We start from the raw sequence: 20,311 nt of genomic DNA, 5'->3' as shown, positions 1-20,311 counted from the left end.
TTCAAAACTAATCAGATGAAAGACTGCCTATAAGAAGTATCATTTTAGTGTATTTTGTGGTTTCTAGTCATTGCCTCATATGTTCCTCTAAAACATCTGGTAGATGCTATTGGTTTAAGTGAAGTTTAAGTCAGTTAAATTTTCACAAACAGTTGTGGCCACAACCATCTAATCACTCAAATAAAGGTGGCAGGAAGGAAGAACCTGTTTGAGGGGCAAAATGGAAATGAAAGATTTAAAACATTAGTCAAGGATTCCAGGTGAACGCTTAAGGCAGGATGGCTATCTTAGCAATCACAGATGCCAATCAGAAACACTTGTTTCTCTAACTGTTTCACAGGCATCTGTGGTCAAGCCTGTAAAAGGACTGAGAACTGTGTCAGGGTAATTTGGAACAATTAAAAATACTGGTCTCTTTGAAACTAACTTCTTCGATGTGTGTGGAGTCGGGGAAAGGAATGGGAAAGAGTGGAGAGAAACACACACACAAACTCACCAGATAGTCTGTGTGTAGTGTGTAGTAAGCAACCCAATGCCTTACTAAAAATATTTCCTTTAAGAGCGTGCTCTTTCCTAAATGTTGTAATTATGTAAAATGTTTTCCTCCCTCTCTTCCCCTACTCCCTCCTAGTTTGCCTGCTGCAGACATCAATTGCTGCTGGAGAAACATTTAGGAACCTGGAAGAGAGCCCCACACAGCTGTGCCCATCACAGCCAGTGGTCCTGTAGACAGCTCCTCCTTTCCAGCGCTGGACACTCACTCGGAATCTCACCGGGTGCCCAGGGAAACAACACTTGGTCTCCCATCTAGGCAAGTCACTGGGAAGCAGCTACTATATGCCTCTCTTGTGAACTCATCACTTCTAAAAACCAGCCAATGCTTCGTGGATATCAGCTCTTTTGATCTTCGTCCATAATGCTAGACACCAGTGGTTCTCAACCTTGAATGAACACTGGAATCACTTGGGAAGCTTTAAAAACAACTACAGCCTGGGTCCCACCCCAAAATTTCTGATTTAATTGCTCAGGATGAAGCCTGGACATCAAAAGTTTCAAAAGCTCCCCAGGTGATTCTAATGTATGGCCACGGTTGAGAATCACTACTCTGTAGTTCTCAAACTTAAAGGTGCATCAGAATATTCTGCAGGGCTTGTTAAGACACAGATTGCTGGGCCCCACCCATGGGGTTTCTGATTCAGTAGGTCTGGGGTGGGTCCTGAGAATGTGCATTTCTATCAAGTCCCAGGTGAAGCTGATGCCACAGGCTTGAGGAAACACACTACTCCAGATATTTATGGAGAGATGTATTTGACAGAAAACAAGGCATACTTCTGGTGAACCTGTTCTAAGAAAAAAATCTTCCCTATTTCAATGTTCAGAAAGGAAGTTCTGAACCTACCATCTCAAGTCATGCCTTTGCCCAGAAGGGCAACTTCAAGCTCTGAGCCTACCTCTCAAGGCTTTTCGTGCCCCACAAACTCCATCTTAGTACCCAGCAGGGCTCCTTTTTGTCAAAAGAGCCCATTGATTTGCTATTGTCATCCATTCATGCAGGAGCTATTCAACAAATACTTCTAGCAGCTTTGAAAGCTCAATTATTCTTCTCCGCAAAAGGCTCCTTCTTCCTTTTGATTCACATCTAATTTCTTCTTTAAAGAAATCCTAAATTTTAAAAATTCATGACAATGCGCTCAAAACAAACAGCAACAAAACACAGGCCCTCACAAAAACTGGTAGCAGATGCCTTAAAAACGTCATACCCCTTTTACCCAGAAATTTGGGGAATTTAGCTTTGAGAATTTATCAAGGGAATGTGAAAAAATTTAGCTAGCGAATGTTCATTTGGGTTTCATTTATTTGTGAATATTCTGGCAATAACTAAGTTTTCAGCAACAGGTGATCAGCTAAATGCATACCCATGCAATGAGTACTGCGAAGCCATTTAAGAGGAAATCATAGAGGAATGTTTGCTGCTACAGAGATTACCTTGGCTATAGAGTGTGGAAAGAGATGAAGGTAGGGGCTCTGGAGTGCACAGGCCTTGGCTCAGAATTCTGGCTGTACCCTCATGGCCATGTGCCTTGGGCAAACCTTGTCATGCTCTGAGTCTCAGTTTCCTCATTGTATTATGGGGCCTATAGAAATATCTATCCTATAGGGCTGCTATATAAGGAATAAACAGATTAGTGCATGTAAAGAACTTAAAACAGTGTTTGAAACATAGTAGGTGTTCAGTATGAATTAATGACTATTGTTAAAAGAAAACAAAGACTATAAAACAATGAGTTCTCTATGATCTGTATAATTTTTTTTTTTTTTTTTTTGAGATGAAGTCTTGCTCTGTCACCTGGACTAGAGTGCCATGGCGTCAGCCTAGCTTATAGCAACCTCAGACTCCTGGGTTCAAGGAATTCTCCTGCCTCAGCCTCCCGAGTAGCTGTGATTATAGGCACACACCACGACACCTGGCTAATTTTTCTATTTTTAGTAGAGACAGGGTCTCGCTCTTGCTCAGGCTGGTCTCGAACTCCAGAACTCAAGCCATCCTCCCGCCTCGGCTTCCCAGAGTGCTAGGATTACAGGTGTGAGCCACCATGCCAAGCCAATTTTTTTTTTCTTTTAAGGCATGCACAAGGTGAAGTTTATTGAGTAAAGTAAGATACATTCGAATGGACCCTCTGGCGTAACAGGAGGGCCTGTACAATTCTATATTTATGTATGCACAGAAAAGACTAGATGACTATATAGCAAGTTAATGATTATCCTTGGACAGTGAGATTTAATTTTCATCTTTTCGCCTGTCTGTATTTTCTAAATTTTGTGTAACCAATATTTATTGCTTGTGCTAAGAATAAACTACAAAAGTTTATATTTTAAACAAAACTAGCTCAAGAGCAAGCTCCTCCAGGAAACTGAGATTGTAGCTCCATTCTGACCACTTCTTTGAAGTCATATACTGTATAACAGTTATGCATCTTATTTGTTCTAAATTACTTTCACTCTAATTAGTAGGTCAGTGCTAAGGAAGGCAAAATCACAGGCTCAACCCTGCCCACTTTCCTGCTCCTAATTATAGTGAGATTATCTCAGAGATTTATTGAATTAGTTGGTCCCAAAGGGATTGAGCACAGCACTTGAACAGACAGCACACCCTTGACATAAAACCATCACCTTCACATACAAACAAATGTCAGGACATGTGATAATCCAGGATTGTGGGTAAATTGTTTTATATCTGTTCTCATGTTTCTCCTTTGAGGTATTTTATTTATCTCCTTTGAGGTATTTTATTTATCTCCTTTGAGGTATTTTATTTATCTTTGTGCCCTTCTATAATGCATTTTGTACATAATATATACCTCGATAGAGTCTATCCCCATCCCCCATACTCCCACCTCCCTCTAACCCTCTCAAGGTTAGTGAAGAACACCTTAAGTTTCCCTCCCATGTTAAAAGCGGCAACCATTTATCACATAATAAAAATTACAATGAAGAGTTACCCACCCTAGCACCCAAACTAAGTAAAACCTAGAAAACACATTTTAAAACTCCTAAGACATCCTTGGACCCATATAAAAGCACCCTCACTGATGTAATTCCCAAATTATGGTTTAGGCCGATGGTGTTATATAACTATATAACCTCCATATCTGGAAATGCAGAAACCAGGGGGGTTCATTTTTTTCATCACATTGTCCTATAAACTCTTTTTTTTTTTTATTTCCCACTCCTCTCTCCACCTATAAACTCTTAAAAGTTAGGGTCATTGCTATTGAAAATGACGGCAGCCCTCACAGTGCTTAGGAGCATGCCTCAAACCCTGTGTGCAAAATAACTGAAAATTGTTATCAATTAGCTCTCATATTCATGAGCTAATAAGGAAGGTTTAATCTATGATTTCAAATCTTAGCCTAGAAACTGAGCAATTTTAAGCTTGAGCATTACTTAAAAAACAAACAAAAAAGCAAGCTCTTTACCTTCATGGCTGCTGGAGAAATAACCCCCTCTCATGTAGGATGACTGGCAGTTAGGCACTTCTAAAAGGGAAACACAGGTGGACACACTCCCGTCAATAGTTTCTGCAGTGGAAGCAGCACATCAATCAACTGAAGCTCTGTAAAAGCCCCTAAACCTCTTGCTCCAAGGTTATGTCATTTTGGCCTTGTCCAGGGAAAGAGGTACCATCTCCATAAGCAACATGGGAAACACTATAACCCACCATCTATCTGAAAGGAAGACACTCCTAATCAAGAGTTACGGGAAGGAAAAAAATGATGCTTCACTCTCATAATTTGCTCATTTTAGAAATTAGTTAATACCAAATCTGATGAGTGAGTTAATGGTAGGAAAAAAAAGGCTTTCAAAAGGCCATGCTTGGCCTCCTGCCTATACTGACTCCTGGGTTTTAAGGTTGGGAGGAGGAAGAGTATTATTGTTTTAGATCTTTTCCAATTTGCTCCCCTTTACTGCTGGTGGCCACATAAAATTCTTCTTCAAGTGGTGAGAGTATTTTTAGGCCAAAGGGATTAAGGGATCTGAAGTTATGAAGCCCAGCCAGAACTGGCAGGGGTGGGGGTCAGTGGTTTGGCAAAGTACATTTTTGCCACGTTGGGACTGTTGCACCGAAACCAAAACACACTCAAGTGATCACTTCTCTTTGGCCATCATGTTATCAGGGTGTCCATTGAGGAGAAAGACAGTGAATTGAGTTGTGCCCACATGGGATGAGTCTTTACCTTGGGAACACCATGCAGATCAAAGAATTACCAATATGGTAACATGTGTTGACTATCTTGCATTAAGGGAGTGAGGTGGGATGAAAAACCCTTCAGAATAGATTGAAATGTCAATCCCAAAGGAAAAAATGTTGCTGTGCATGCCTACTCCTGAGAAAAATACATCAAAGCCTTCAAGAAGAATGCAACTGGAAATTTTTACAAGTTATCACTACCTGACACTTGGTAATTTTTCTGTCATAAAGCAACAGATGTCTCCCTTCTGCCTACCTCCCAGCCTTTCCCATAACCGATTTCTGCCTGAATGGAGCAATCTATGTATTAACTCAGTGAAGGCCAAGCACAAATTCTATATCCCATTCTATTTGCAAAAACCAATCAAGTTCAAACTGTCCCAACTTGCCCCAGGGTCTTTGAGAAAACCACACAAGGGAAAAGTTGAAAATCTACCAACTACCCTCAAATTTCTTTAGCACCAACTGCAAAAAAAAAAAAACAAAAAAAAACAGTGAAAAAGTTTAAGTCATTTCTGAAAGGGAAAGAGGAAATAAAGAGGAGAAAACAGTTTCTAAGTGTGCAAGCTCTAGAATTCTAATCCTCCTTTTCATTAATGGTCTCATTTAATATGCCTGGCCTACAAAATATGCAAACAGTGAATGGGGAGGCAGAGGGGGAAGCTCTCCCAAGTACAGCTCAAACTTCTTGATATGCTTAGGTTCCTAGGCAAGAAGTATCCCATAACCAAACAACAGGTGTCCTAACATGTTAAACCTCTCCTTGCATATACCAGCAGCTGGTGCAGGACACAAGAACCTTCCCAGCTGTAAGCATTGCAATAGAGCAGTGAATCCCATGAGGCAACCAACAAGACAGTCTTTTCTGTGATGTATCCAGTACCCCACACAGACATGAAATACCAGGTGCTTTCTCAGAACACCATTCATTCCAACAATAGAAAAAATCCTGTCCTATCCTGGAAGCTTAATGGCTCTGTTGTACTAAAAAACAAAGCCACAAAACTAGGGACAGGATTAAAATACAGAAATAATGTTCCCTATGTCCAGTGACTCTTGTGCTAATAGGTCTTAAAAAGGTACCGCCCAAGAATGAACCCCAACAACCTTCAGTATTAGAGGTGTACTTTGTACCACTTTTGAATGCCTACTGCACTTCCTAGCATTTGCACCGCTTTTCTGATTTGTTTTGTTTTCAGTTGTGCCTACACCTCTGCTTTACTAGTTCCTAAGTTCTTTGAGGGCAATTCTTATAAACTATTCCCCAAGGCCCTACACACACGAGACACTCAATAACGATGAGACAGCTGAACGTGAGCATGAAGAACCGAAACGCATGCTTTTATGCTAACCTGAATCAACGCAGTAATCCCGGGGCTCCTGCTTGATTCCCATTGGTGACTGGAACCCATGAGCTGGGGGGCCTGGCATGCCTGGGACCCCATGTTCATAGAGTGGGTCATGGTATTCTTGTTTGAATCCCTGAGGGGGAGGGGGAGCTGCAGGGACAACAGGTTCTGACATTTGCCGGTGGTAACTGGGGCGATTATCTCCAGGAACTCCTGGCTGAGGAGGGAAGGGGTGGCAGGGTTCAGACAGTTGTCTCTGAAATCTGTAAGAAGAAAGAAGTTTTCTTGTTTAACTGAGACATGATGAATACTTATTATGATTGAGCACTGGGGACTAGAAGTTCAGATTAATGAAATTATTTGCAAAGTACTTATTAATGCTTATTTCTGGGCATTTTACCCTTCTCCCAAAGTCACATTGCATATTTCAAAGCTCTTGAGTCAGGGAGTGACAAAAAAAATAATAATTGAAGAGATAACATGGTAGCCTCTTATCTTTCCATGTATATTTATTTCAGGCATAATCTATCTGTACAGATGGGTCAGATTATGTATCTGAATATTATAATATATAAGAACAATTATTTGTAAATACCACAAATATACACATGAATTTTTAAAGACTAAAAAGTACAAATTAACCAGTTAGAAAATATAGTAAAAAAAGAGAAAATCCCACTTATGGTAATAAAAAACATAAAATTCCTAGGAATAATTAGGAAATATATAGCTTATATAAATCTTAAAATTGTTTTCTGAGGAAAAAAAGAAGATCTAAGTAAAGAGAAAATATTTAGGACTTTGAAGCTGTTGATTTGCTAAAAATTATTCTATAAAAGCAAATGCCTTTCCAACCAACTTGACAAAATGATTTTAAACTACTAAGAATATTAAATAATTTTTGATAAAACTACAATAAGACAGTAATACAAGGAATAAAAGACTGGTAGATCAAAGGAATTAAATGGAAAGTCAAAAACTGTCAAGTATATTCCAAAATTTACTACTTGTTAAGGTTAGCATTTCAAATTAGTGGGGAAAAAACTTAGATCCCATTGTATACCACATGCCAAAATATATTTCATATGGATTAAAGATTTCAATATAAAAAGTGAAACCATAATATGAAAGTAAATATATATGAAACCTTACATAACTTTGGAGTGAGGGAAAACCTTTCTAAGTATCATATTAATATTAACAGCAGAAATCAAGAGAAACATGAATATACCTCACTGTATGAATTTCTACATGTTAAAGAGACATCAGAAACAAAACCAAAAGAAAAACATCAAACCAGGGAGAAAAAAATCTGTAATAATCAGAAAACACCAGAAACAAAACCAAAAGTAAACCTGAGGAAAAATCTCTAACAGACATAGCAATGTTAGTGTTACTGACAGAGAGAGCTTTTAAAAATCACTAAAAGATGAGTATCTCAAGGGAAAAATGGATAAAGGGCATAAACAGGAAAATCACTAAAGAAAAAATACCAATGGTCATAAATAAAAAGTTTAACTTCATTAGTAATAACAAAAAGTACAAAGTAAAAACAGAAATATTTTTTCCTGTTAACCTGGAAGATAAGCAAGCAGCTAATAATTCTGTGCCTGGCATTTAAATAGCACTTGAATCATAGATAATTAGATACAGCTACCAAGATGGTTACCAACACAAATGTCTAGCAAGGGAATGGGCTAAGTACATTGTTATACAGCCATTTAGTTGAAAGCAACCATTAGAAATGATGTAACATACAAATATGTAAGGACCTAGAAAGGTATTTTTGACATATTAAGGCAGGTTGCTAAACAGTACAGAGAGCATCAAAGTTTACCAAAAATAAAAAAGTATTACGGTGTCATATAAAATTGTGGAAAGATATACACTTAAAAGTTAACACTGCGTATCTTTGGGGTGGTTATAAATTTAGGTGACTTTCCTTTTTAGCTCAACTACAGTTTAATAATAGGCATTGTCTTTATAATGAGACACAACAATGAAACCTTTTGTTATTGTTATTAAACAGGTAACCCGAACACCCTGTAGCTTGTAGCTGTCAGATAAATCCAGATATGTGCTAAATGCCTTTTACTTGTTGGGAGGGGAGTGTGGTAGAAGGGAAAGCCTGCAATCCCTTACTAGGGAAGTGACTGAGGGCAAACTTTCTGGGCTCTGTTTCCTTACCTGTGACATGGGGACGTATCACCCCTCCAATGATTCTGAAATGCTGAAATACAACCATGTGTACAAAGCATGGTTTCTGCCACAGCCACAATCACTGACAGACTGGGACAGACTTTAGAAGGGTGGGTGTGGAGGTTAGAGATGACTGACCCTCAATCCATGAAATATGCATCAGGCGCTAATCTATGTGTATAAAGAAAACAATTTCTGAATATATAGCCTCAGGTAGAAAGTAGGAGCCAGTGTTCAAGGAAAAATAAAGGATTTAGGACAATTAATTTCAATGAAGTTTAAAAAAAAATCAACAATATAATCCTGTAATACTAAGGTTTTATTCTCTTTTAGCTTGAATTCTACTAATAGCTTTAATCAAATAATTTGAATTTGATTTGAATCTGTGGGAACAGCTGGCCAACAGATTTCTAGAACATCAAAATTTAAAATCTTAACTGAAGAGATTTAGGTGCAGATAAAATACTGTTTAGATCACAGTATAGCATGCTATGATATGTTTTGGGTGAGTTTTTATTACCCACCAAAAGCAGAACTATAAGATCATTTTATAATATGAAGATCACTGAGCAATTTACACATAGTCCTTTATCGCAGACACCAAAAGCCTCAGAATTTGCCTGGGCAACGTCTTAAACAAGTTTTGCAAACTGTATGAGGCTCAGTGAGGCGAGAGCCTTTTCACTGGGTGCCGAGTGCACAACAGCAGAACTTCATCAGGTTGCTGTTATTTAGAGAAACCCTTTAATGGTCTTTGAAGAAGTGTAAATTTGCAACTCAGGTTTACACTTGACATTTAGAATACAGGCACCAGCAGCACACTGCAAACCTGGAGGGAATTTGTTCAGAAAGGAAAGAAGATATTTGTAAGGCCTTATTTTTGTAAAGTGCCCAAACTTTATGCTACTTGTAACAAGGAAGAGTAACAAGGCCTTCCATTTTCTGTCCTGTTTCCCTCTGCCACCATTCTAGCACCATCCAAGGTGACCTCTACAAATCAGTTCCTGTGATAGCTCCGAGATGGTGTGTACCATTCAGTTCTGTAACCAGAGCCCTGCAGCTGGCAGGCCCAATTACCCAACTTCCGCTCAGCACTCAACTTCTCACCTTCCAGAATGAAACTCTAGAGTTGGCTTGCTGTGGCTTCCTCAGGAAAAGGTACTTCCATATGGGCACTAGCCAGCAACCCCCCCATCCCCCCAGCACAACTTTAAGGATGAAGCTTGGAAGCCAGTGATCTGCAGAACAGATTCTACAACTGGGATGGTTGGGCACTGGTTTGTATTGAGAGAGTGCAGGTGACAAAGGGAATCTCAGGGGGATGTCACAAAACCAACATATTTGGAAGAAAGATTCTCTCAGAGAGCTTGCTGCTGATAATGGCTTTTATTGGCAGAGATAAGTAAAGTAATTCAGTTCTTGTCCTCAAAAATACATTCTGTGAACTTGACTCACTGACCTTCATTTGAACCCCCCTCCCTTCTCACATGGTCTTTTTGAAGTATCTAAGAATGTGTTGTATACATATTACAGCTATGACAAAGATGCCTCTTATTTACCAAGGCAGGCAATCATTTTCAATGCAGGAGCAGCTTGGTTCTTAACAAACCTCTTCTTCCTCCCTTTAACCTCCTCCCTCCCTTCCTCCCACCCCCACCCATTAGCCCAACAGAGCTTATGAGCAAGGAACTCACATTTGTGAGCAAAGAGGACTTTTGACTACCGAATAAGCCTAAATTCAATAGGTCACAGATTAAGGCTTTTTCAGTGCCAGTTTATTTAAAGAACCAGTTATTTATTTATTTGTCAGATTTATATAGCGCCTTTCCTCCCGAGAGCTCACCCACGCTACCAACATTTGGTTTACGTTATGAAAACCGTTAGATGCTTTTTCTGCATTTCCTTTTTGGTTTCTGCTGCCAACACACAGAGTAAACACAATGCTTACAGGAAAAAAGGAGAAAAGTGCGGATTTGACGAAGGCTACACTGTGGCTGTGGGTGCCAGGTGAAGTAGGGATGGTTTAGAGCCCAGCGGAGAGATGATACGTAAAAACTGATAGAAACCAACACCACACACTTAATATTTCCGTTAAGGCTAAAAGGAAGAAGAGGGAAAACACAGAGGCAGCATAGCTGGGTAAGAAGCAACAGCATAGCTCTGGCTGTGAAGTCAAGACGCTCTGGGCTGAAATCCAGTCTTTACCACTTACTAGCTGTGTGACCTTGGGTGAGTTATGTGACTGCTCTGTGCCTCAGTTTCCTTACCAATAACGTAAGAGCAGCCAGGATACCTGCGTAAAGATTATACGAGATAATGCATGTAGCAGGGCCCAGCACACTGGCAAGTTCTCAACATACATTACCTTCAGCTGTCCCGCCATCTCCCTGCAACCCCAAGCTAAAATCAGAAGCTGTGCGAATATAAGGGGAGACCTTAAGGAACCGGGAGAAGACTATCACACATATAAGCCACACACAAATCAAAAGAGCCCACTAGCTGCCTGCCCAATATCCATTCTCCTTTTTCAGAAAGAGAATGCTGATTTTTGTTACTGGTGGCAATGCGCCAACTTCATATTAACATTTATTTTTCTGCCATATTACCAAAAGCCAGACACTGTCCCTAAAAGCACACCAAAGAACTCTGAAACAACTCCCAGGACTCCATGAGGCCCACCAATGCTGTTTAGACTCACATTGGCCCATCTATGCTATGATTAGGCGTTGAGAGATAAGGAACCAAAAAAAAAAAAAAAAAAAAAAGTCCTTTCTAGGCCAAGATGTTTGTCTAGTTTCTAAGATCAAACATGGGAGAAGGAAGGTGATGAAAATGAGACACGGCCCCAGGATATCTGATGGTGAAAGTTATTAGTTGTACATATAATGTAAATAAGTTTGACAATGAAAAGATTAGGGATAAAGGCAGCTTTACATTTTAAAAAGTTAACATTAAACAATGAAGCAATTGAAGTTTCTAAGTTTGTGGTTATCTACGTCATTCATCATTTAAGGAAGATTTCTTTAGTATACTTTATGGAAAATAAAAGTGATTTTCTTTTTTTTTTTTGAGATGGGGTTTGCTTTGTTGCCCAGGCTGGAGTGCAATGGTACCATAATAGCTCATTGCAACCTCAAATTCTTGGGCTCAAGTGATCTTCCTGCCTTGGTCTCCCGAGTAGCTGGGAGTAGAGGTGCATGCCACCATGCCTAATTGCTTAAAAATTTTTTGTAGAGATGGGGATCTCACTATGTTGTCCAGGCTGTTCTAAAACTCTTGGGCTCAAGCAATCCTCCTGCCTTGGCCTCCCAAAGTACTGAGTTTACAGGCATGACCATTATCCCCAGCCAAAAATGATTTTTAAAAAGTAAAATTGTCGAAGAAGCTAACATTTACTTAACATCTTCTTTGTCCAAATGTGATTTTATTTAATCCATCCAGCGATTCGATGTGGTAAGTATCTATCATTCTCTTATTTTGAGATGAAGAAACCAAAGCTTACAAAGTGAAGTACCTGCCTGACAATATACAGCAGCAGAGCTGGGAGTCAACCCTAGGTCTGTCAGTCTGTCTAACGCCAGAGCCATGAGCCTATACTGTTTCTACAATTGTTTCTATAATGGTTTTCAAACACTCTCTTGATGACATTTAAATAAAAATCATACAGTCTAGGCAACTAGAAAAATGCCATATGTTTAGAAATTAAGAAGCATATTTGTAAAGAACTCCAAGATTGAAAGAAATAATAGAAAATACTTAGAACTGAATTTTAAAAATACCACAAATCAGAACTTGATACAGCTAAAGTAAGACTTGGATAGGGAGATCAAATAACTGATTGTCCAAACCAGGATACTTTGGGGAGTCAAAGGGGAAGCTATTAGCAATTACTTCTGAAGAAGGCATAAACTAGAAGTAAACTGGGAAAATCTCCATGTATGGTCATCCCACACTTAGAAGCAATTTTATTTCATTATATGCTCATATATTACAAAGAACAGGGGCTAAATATTAATGAGCTGATGATCCAACCAAAGAAGTTAAAAAAAAAAAAAAACAGAATAAATCCAAAGAAAGCAGAAAATAAAGTATTTTAGTAAGAGCAGAAATCAATGCAATAGATAACACCCAATAGAGAGAACAAGCAGGCCAAAACTCGATTTGTTGAAAAGACAATATTGTCTGCCAGGACTAAGAAAGAAAAAAAGGTCTAGATAAATAATATCAAAATGGAAAGAGACAACTACAGATGCTAAAGAGATTTGTAAAATGACATCAAGAATAACTTAATGCCAATTAATTTTAAAACCCACACAAAACATACAAATTCCTAGAAAAAAAATTTATCCAACTAAATTCAGAGCAAAACTATAAAAGGTGAAGACACTAAGCCAATAATTAAAAATCTTCCCACAAAGAAAATACCATGCCCAAATGGTTTTACTGGTAAATTCCTCCAAAAATTCAAGGAATAAAGAATTCCAATTTCACATGAAATATTCCAGAACATAGAAAAAGGAGGACAGCCTCCACTCATTTGATGAGTAACTTCAATGCTAAAACTCAAGTATAATATAAGAAAGAAAAATTATACCTTATTCTCAATCATGCATACATAGAAGTCCTAAATATATATTAGAAAACCAAGTTCAGCAATGTACAAAAGACAATACATAATAAACAAGTTAGGTTTGTCATAAGAATGCCAGGTTGGTTTCATACAAATCAATGCAACTCACCGCATTAAAGAAATTAAAGGAGAAAATAGATCATCTCAATAGAGGCAGAAAAAGTGTTTCATAAATTTCAACACTCATTCACATTAAAAACTTTCAGTAAACTGAGAATAAAAGGAAATTTCCTTTAACTTGATAAAAGGTACCCAAACCCTACAGTAAACATGATGAAATGCTGAAAACAAGCCCTCTTAAGATTCAGATCTAAAAAAATCCCTGCACTGTAACCATTAGAAATACATTATTCAGTCTGTCAAAGAAGGTTCCATTAAGCATCCATGAAAGTCAGTTTTAGATCCCAAAGTGAATTTTTGCTGCTACACATAACATGCTATTAACAGGCGCACGAAGAAGACATACACCAGACACATTCACTTTATTCCAGATCAGGCTACCAATGTGACTCCTAGTCAAGTTCTTTGAAAATCTGAAGAACAAAAAGGACAGCAATGTATAATACTTTAAGAGTAATGGACTTTATGAGAGGAAGTAGAAACAAGAGAAAAACTTGAGTATATTAAACCTCTTAATTGATCTAGCATCTTTAAGGAATGAGTAGTTCCTGCTAAATCAAAATTCCAGAAAACTTAGCTCATCCCTTTGAGCTCTGAAGCCCTGATCATAACCACAGAGGGAGGGAACTTCCTCAAACAGGTTAGGCCACTTCCTCCTTCAGAAGATACTACACACAACTGATCTTCTCCTGAAGACCCTGGGGCACTATGTTTTGACTATCAATTACATCACACTAGCAGCCTACTACAATCCTGATGCCCGGAAGGGCTCTCCAGAAGCAGAGGATTCCTCCACCACAGAAGAATTTTCTTAAATTTTGTTTCATTCTGCTTCATTCCTTTATAACGAGTGAGAGAGCAGTGGATTCTACAATTCTTAGATGATAAATTTCTTAGTGGAGTCTCTACATTTGAATTAATGGGGCTTTCCTCAACTCAAGATGTAATGAGATATGGTATAATAAAAGCCAAAAATATATATGGCCAGTACTATGGGCATAACATAGGAGTATTTTCTAAGTTCCTCCACTTGGTACACATAAGCATCATAAATAACACCACGAAAAAACTCACGAGATTGGGATGGATGAAGGAAAAGTACTCTTCTTCCAGGAGCAACTGATCTTTCAGAATAAATGAATGGAACATGTCTGAGCATGCCAAATTTCATGTTTTTTCCCCCTCTTGCAGAGAGGAAATTACCAATATAAATCATGGTTCTTGAATACAGTATTTATTTTCTAAAAATAAATTGAATTTTCAAGAATTATATACTAAGATTACATCAAACATTAAGAATGTAATTTTTTCCTTTCCTTATTATTATTTTTAGAGATGAGGTCTCCCTATGCTGCCCAGTGGCTATCAGAACAGGGGGTTTTGACCTGCTCTGTTTCCAACCTGGGCCCGGTCACCCCTCCTTAGGCACCTGGTGGTGCCCTGTTCCAGGGATGTCACCACATTGATGCTGAACCTAGTGTGCACTTGATCGGCATAGTGTACTACAGCCCAGAATTCTTGGGCTCAAGAGATCCTCCCATCTTAGCCTCCTGAGTAGCTGGGACTACAGATATGTGCCACCATGCCTGGCAAGAATGTACTTTTGACTAGATTACAATTTAGTTGTTTAAAGTATAATCCTAGCAAACTGTCATCACTACCAATAAACATACACTAAGGACAAATAAGATACAGAGCTAAATGTGGTCTAAAGAAAAGGATCTAAATCATAGTTTTTATCCTCAAAGAGCTTACTCTATTCAACTTCACCCCAATTCTCTCAAGGATCTCTGTGTCACCCCAGTATATGTGAGGTCTTTTTAGCTCAGAACCATCATTCCTAAGGGCAGAATGTAAAAGGAATTGAGCCCAAAATGGACAGGCAGACTTCAGGGAGGAATCGCCCTGAAAAAAAAAATACCCAGTTTCTGGCTCCTGCTTCTCCCTTTGGACACTTGAGGGCAGGTAACACATAAATCTCAGGCATCCAAACTTCTTTTTCTTGAGAAGCCTAGGTAACCTGGAGACAAACTTACTTCATAACATACCCTGTCTGCTAGTGCCGCGGGAAGACAAACAACCTTTAGCAGAATCAGGGTATTTCTCCCCACAACTCAGCCCATCAACACAGTATGTTATATAAGGCCCCTGGGTAAAAAATACAAATCTTTAGGGTGAAATATTAGTAAAAGAGATTTAACATTAAATACTATAAAATTTACTAAGCATTTAAAAAACTGAATATATGCCCATCCCATCCCTCCTCCTCAATTAATAACCCCTGCCGAAAATCAGCAAGATGCTATTTAAAAACATCAAAAAACTATTGAAATAAAAATGGTATCTAGGCCAGAGTTCACAAATTGGCAGGCCCGCAGGGTAATTTTGCCCACAGAGAGGTTTTGTTTAGTCTGCAAAGTGTTGTTTTTAATTTGAATTAGTTGCCAACTTAAAAAAAAATATGCAATTTTTACATAAAAAACAAATTTTCAAATACTCTTGAAAAAGTACAAAGTTGTTAATACATGGCAACAATTGCCAAAAGCTTAGTGGCAGCTGTCTCCTCCAGATGAGCTCCCAGTCGCGACACAGGCCCACTCCTGAGCCAGCCCCCCAGTCAGTGCTCACCCCTGGGCTTTGTGCAGCATGAATGTTTGTGGCTCCTGTACTAACCAACAGAATAAACACCAACCAGCCACGTTATGCGGCCATAAAGATACAGTGACTTTCGGAGCAAGGGAGGAAGGGGATCAGAACTAGACAAAGGTGTGTTATTTTTTCCCCTGCATTTTATCTAGAAATAAAGGGACCTCCAAGTAAATACTGGTAGGTATGTGGGTTGGACCAGGCCTAGGAACGGTACATTCATGCATTCTCTCTTCTCCTGCCCTATTGCGTGCACACCTACCCAATGCAGACCAGGAAAGACAGAAATGAAATACAGTGGTCACCATATTGCATCCCTTAGTAACATCATTGACAATTCTCCACCCCCGTGGTTATCTCCTTATCCCAGAGACTAGAAATAAAAAAGACAGCCTCCTGGAACATGCTATATAAAGGAAGGCCGCAAGCATGCAAAATTCTAGAATACCACAGATATGGACTTCGAAGGCTGGTACTTAAGAGATCAGCTTTGGTGTGCGCAGAACAGGTTCCCTTTATATCTTTTTTTGATAAATGAATGACCCTGGACAAGTTACCCCATGCCTCAATTTTCTTATTAGGAATGTAAAACAACCTGGAGTGTAATTAGGAGATTTTTATTGCAAAAGTAGATGAATAAATAAGGTCCTTAGCTAATCTCCTACTGTTAAGCTGTATTAAAATCAGATGAGTAATAACACCTCCTGTCACCCAGCTATCCTTCCTAATAAGTTCAATTCTAATACGCAGTATCCAATGAGGAGCCAGGAACCTGCCCCTGGGAGGGTCAAGAATGTGTATCCCGGGCAAGTCATTCTCCTCTAGTTCTATAAGGCCAGACAGTACTCATTATCTCTTCCTTACCTACTCCACAAGGATGTTGTGATGCCCATAAACCATTTGGAGTTCCTCAGGAACAGGGTGGTATGGGTTATATTCACATTAGTGTTAGTCTTAACCTCCCAAGATGCCTCCATGCAAGAACTGTTTAGGTACCTGGTAAATAGGACTAGCTGCTTTCCCTCTCCCAGTGAGGAAAGGAAGGCAGTTAAGGAAGCCCAAATCAGCACCCACCTCTGTTCTGATGGATACTGGTTTTCAGGCATCATCTTTGGCATCTGCAGGGGCTGATGTGGTGGCCGGGGGACCGCAAACGTTTGCGGCTCTGGAAGCGAGTGCGGGGCGGGGCCCACACCTTGTACAGGGCCAGCTGCAGGGGCTGAGGTGGGCAGAGTTGCCTGAGGTGGGGGAAACAGGGAATTCTGATGGGTGGGTGACAGCGGGGTGGAAGGAGGGGTTAATGGCTTGAACCCAGAGGGAGGCTTCCTATCATAGGCACTGTAAACAGAAAAAGAGAAGGAACCATTAAGCTGAAAAGAAGTCATTAGCATGGTAACCAGGTCCACCAGAACGCTAGTTTGCAGCCCATTGTTGCCAGGAAATGACAGTATTAACATAGTTAAATCGCTAGCAGCCCTGAGGGAATATTTGTACCTCTGAGAAGTGACAAACACACTGCGTCACAGGGACTTGTTTAACACTTCTAGTGATTTTTTCTCAAAGATAATTTTAGCCTCTGCTTCCGGTTTCCTTTCTCCCTCCTTCTAAAAGAATTCTCCATGTGTGCACGTGTAGGGATGGATGCGTGAGGGAGGGGAGAATTTATGCTTTGTCAGGTGTTCTCTGGTCCCCTCTCCCAAGTATTCCAGGGTTCCCAGGAATTAGAATCTTTGCTGAGGATAAATTTCTGCTGTAACATTACTTGAATTAACAACTCTTCTCCCCCTTTCATGCCGATCTATGTTTATCTTCTAGAGCAAAGAATGATTTAAAATTAAAGCTTCATTCCTGGGGCCTGGATATTCTTAAGTAAAGGGCACACGCATCAGGACTTTTTCATATATTCTGATTTGAAGATTACTTCTTTGGTGCTTAAAGTTCACATTAACATATGATAGACATGAAGTATATATTACCTGGCTTGAAGCCACAGATCAAATATCTCAGTATTAGAGGCTCTTCCCCTAGAAGGACTCGGTAGGTACTCTGGGAACCGAGTTCCCTGCTGAGCCACAAGGCCTTCTCAGTTTTGCGCTCCTGTGCAGCTCAGTGGCCCAAAGTGGACTAGGCTGCTCCTAGAGGACTATATTGCCATGAAAGAAGAGCATGCTCTATCCTGAGGGTCTGCAGGACAACACCTAGAACATGGCTAGTTCCAGAGCCTTTCTGGGCAGCCTTTCTTCAGCTCCACTTACCCACTTACCAATAGTTGTAGAGGCACTTTTCTCCATAGTTAGCACCAAGAGCCTGCTCGTGACTACAGGACGACAGCTCAGAGGAGGGGCTGTGCAGCTCCCGTTTGATCTTGGTTGGAGGTGGGGCATGAAGCACCACTGAAATCAGAAGAGGGATGAGGGAGGAACAGAGAGAGGACAGCTGATTAACAGGGAGCACAATGCTTCCTCTGCAAACCTTCTAAATAGCTGATTGTTCTTGGATCTCACGTCAAGTCACGTCAGAGAAAGCGAAACACTTAAACACATAGCCTTCCATCTAAAGCCAATTAAAAGTTCTTTAAAGTCAGAAATCATCATCTGACACTTTGAATTAGCCAAGTCTTTTTTCCAAACTTCTTTGGTCATGGGTCTTGCTTCCCAGAGGCTCTGAAACCCTTACAAATCCTGCAGGTGATGGGTCTTCAGGAAAAATACAGGTGGTGACAGAATACCAAGAGTTGCAGACATGAAGAATTATCTTTGCAAAAAGGACAAAATAGCCAAAAATGTGTTAGTATACATTATACATTAGCTTATCAAAGGCTTAAAATTGCTGTGACAAATACATTTCAAATTCAGGGGCATATTTACAAATTAAATATACTTTTTTTTAAAGTCCTTTCTCAAGTAACTCTAAATGATAGCTCTGAGTAAGAAATACTCAACTTTAGAGGTATTACTGATTATTTTAAAAGCAAAGGAATAAAACGACAGACCAATCTACCACCTAGGAAAGGCTAACTACATACAGGTGAAGGCCTGGCTATCTTTGTGCTTGTAACATCTGCTCTAGGCCTGTCCCAGTGACCAACCTGCAAGGACAGGTTTTTATAACCAGTTTTTTGTAGATGGTAGCAGTGACTTTTCCTGAATTCATGAAATAAGTACTTGGAGTTGTTACTTTAGGCTTGGAAGCCAACTACGTATTCCATACATGATGCTGAGAGGGCAAAGTAACAAGAATTTTTCAAATCACGGTGCCTTACATACCGTGGCTAAAAAACCCCAAAGAATAGAAAACCAGGTTTGCCTTTTCTGTCTTAACTAGGAGCTAAATTGTTTCAGAGAAAGAATTTTATCCAAAGAGAAGGACAAATTCTAAAGATGTTGCCCTGAGGGCTGTCTTCTAGCAGTAAGTTAGAATGGCCACTCTCTGTCTAGAAACCTTGGAGGGTGGGGGAGGAGAACGCGTTAAGCTTCTGTGCCAGCCGCTTTCCACTACATCAAAGGTTTTGTTAAATAGTTAACCACAGTCAGTGGTTAGCAGCTCTGATGACCCGCTAACATTTCAGTTTGGCTCCATGTTTACTCCTAAAACACTTTCAGGGGTTTGTTAATTCTTAGTGATTATACTAAGTAGAACTAGCTATATGATCATCACTTTTCTGTCTGATAAGACTGAACTATCTTCCAGTGAACTCTTTTCTCAGGTGCCTCCTACGACCCCAAATTCTAGGCCCAGGCATGAACATAGGAGACAGATAATTCTATCATAGATGACAAGGTTATAAAGCAATGCCGCTGCAAAGTCCTGCCAGTGACTAACTGGAAAGGACAGGTTTTCATAATTCCTTTCTTGCATAATGCCAAATGCTTTTCCTGAATACATGGAATAAGTTGAGAACCAGCAGATTATATTTAGAAGTCATTAGAGACTCTCTTGTGATTTTTTTGATGGTGACATCATGGCAGCCAACACTCAATTGTTATCAAATGTTTTCAGACATTCAGACACAGAAAACAGTTAAGCTTGTTGTCTGAATGTTGTTAGTAAACAAAGAGGGGGAGTTAGACGATCAGACACGGACAGCCATTCCTCCAGTGCGGTAGCTATTCTGGCAGTTCTCAGCACTGTCCCTGGTCACTGTCCCCACCTCCTACCGGTCTTCTGCTATGAAAGTTTTGGCAAAAGAATGAAAAAAGTGAATGATACCCCAATTTAAACAAAATTTGCATGTCCTTGAAAAGTCTACTTTTGTTACCTAAAGACAATTATTTACAATCAATGCTTTACCTAAGTTTAGAAAGTAAACAATTGTAATATTATTCAATTTTCTTATTTCAGGTTTTAGAAATGTCTTGAAAAGTTACCAGTTCTGCTGACAAGACTAATACCAGAGGGTAAACCAAAGTTGCCCAGAAAGAAAAGTTTTATAACGGTTTCCGGAACTGCACATATCCATTTAAAGAGAGAACCTAAACTGCCAGCTAATTCTGTGTCTTGATTTCTTCAAATCTAGGAGGTACTCTTAGTGTGTACCACATCATTTTGGTTCTAAATTATATGGTATCTTCTGCCCCAAAATTGCCTTATATGTGGAATCTTATGTTCTCTATACAA

General features: G+C 39.5%; 1 protein-coding gene across 1 annotated transcript in view; it reads right to left on the bottom strand.

The window, feature by feature from the left end:
- The window catches only part of ETV5 (ETS variant transcription factor 5), a 60,711-nt gene that overhangs the window by 15,218 nt on the left and 25,182 nt on the right, over positions 1 to 20,311 (bottom strand). The window contains exons 6-9 of the mRNA XM_069472810.1: positions 17,958 to 18,087; positions 16,769 to 17,032; positions 6,103 to 6,362; positions 3,978 to 4,037 (exon numbers count right to left, since the gene is read on the bottom strand). Of these exons, the coding sequence (XP_069328911.1) occupies positions 3,978 to 4,037; positions 6,103 to 6,362; positions 16,769 to 17,032; positions 17,958 to 18,087 (714 nt within the window). The remainder of the gene's footprint in view (positions 1 to 3,977; positions 4,038 to 6,102; positions 6,363 to 16,768; positions 17,033 to 17,957; positions 18,088 to 20,311) is intronic.

This window comes from Eulemur rufifrons, chromosome 7 (genome assembly GCF_041146395.1).
Source record: "Eulemur rufifrons isolate Redbay chromosome 7, OSU_ERuf_1, whole genome shotgun sequence".
Taxonomy (NCBI): Eukaryota; Metazoa; Chordata; class Mammalia; order Primates; family Lemuridae; genus Eulemur; species Eulemur rufifrons.
Note: the sequence above shows the minus strand (reverse complement) of the source record. Positions and strands in the feature narration are given on the sequence as shown.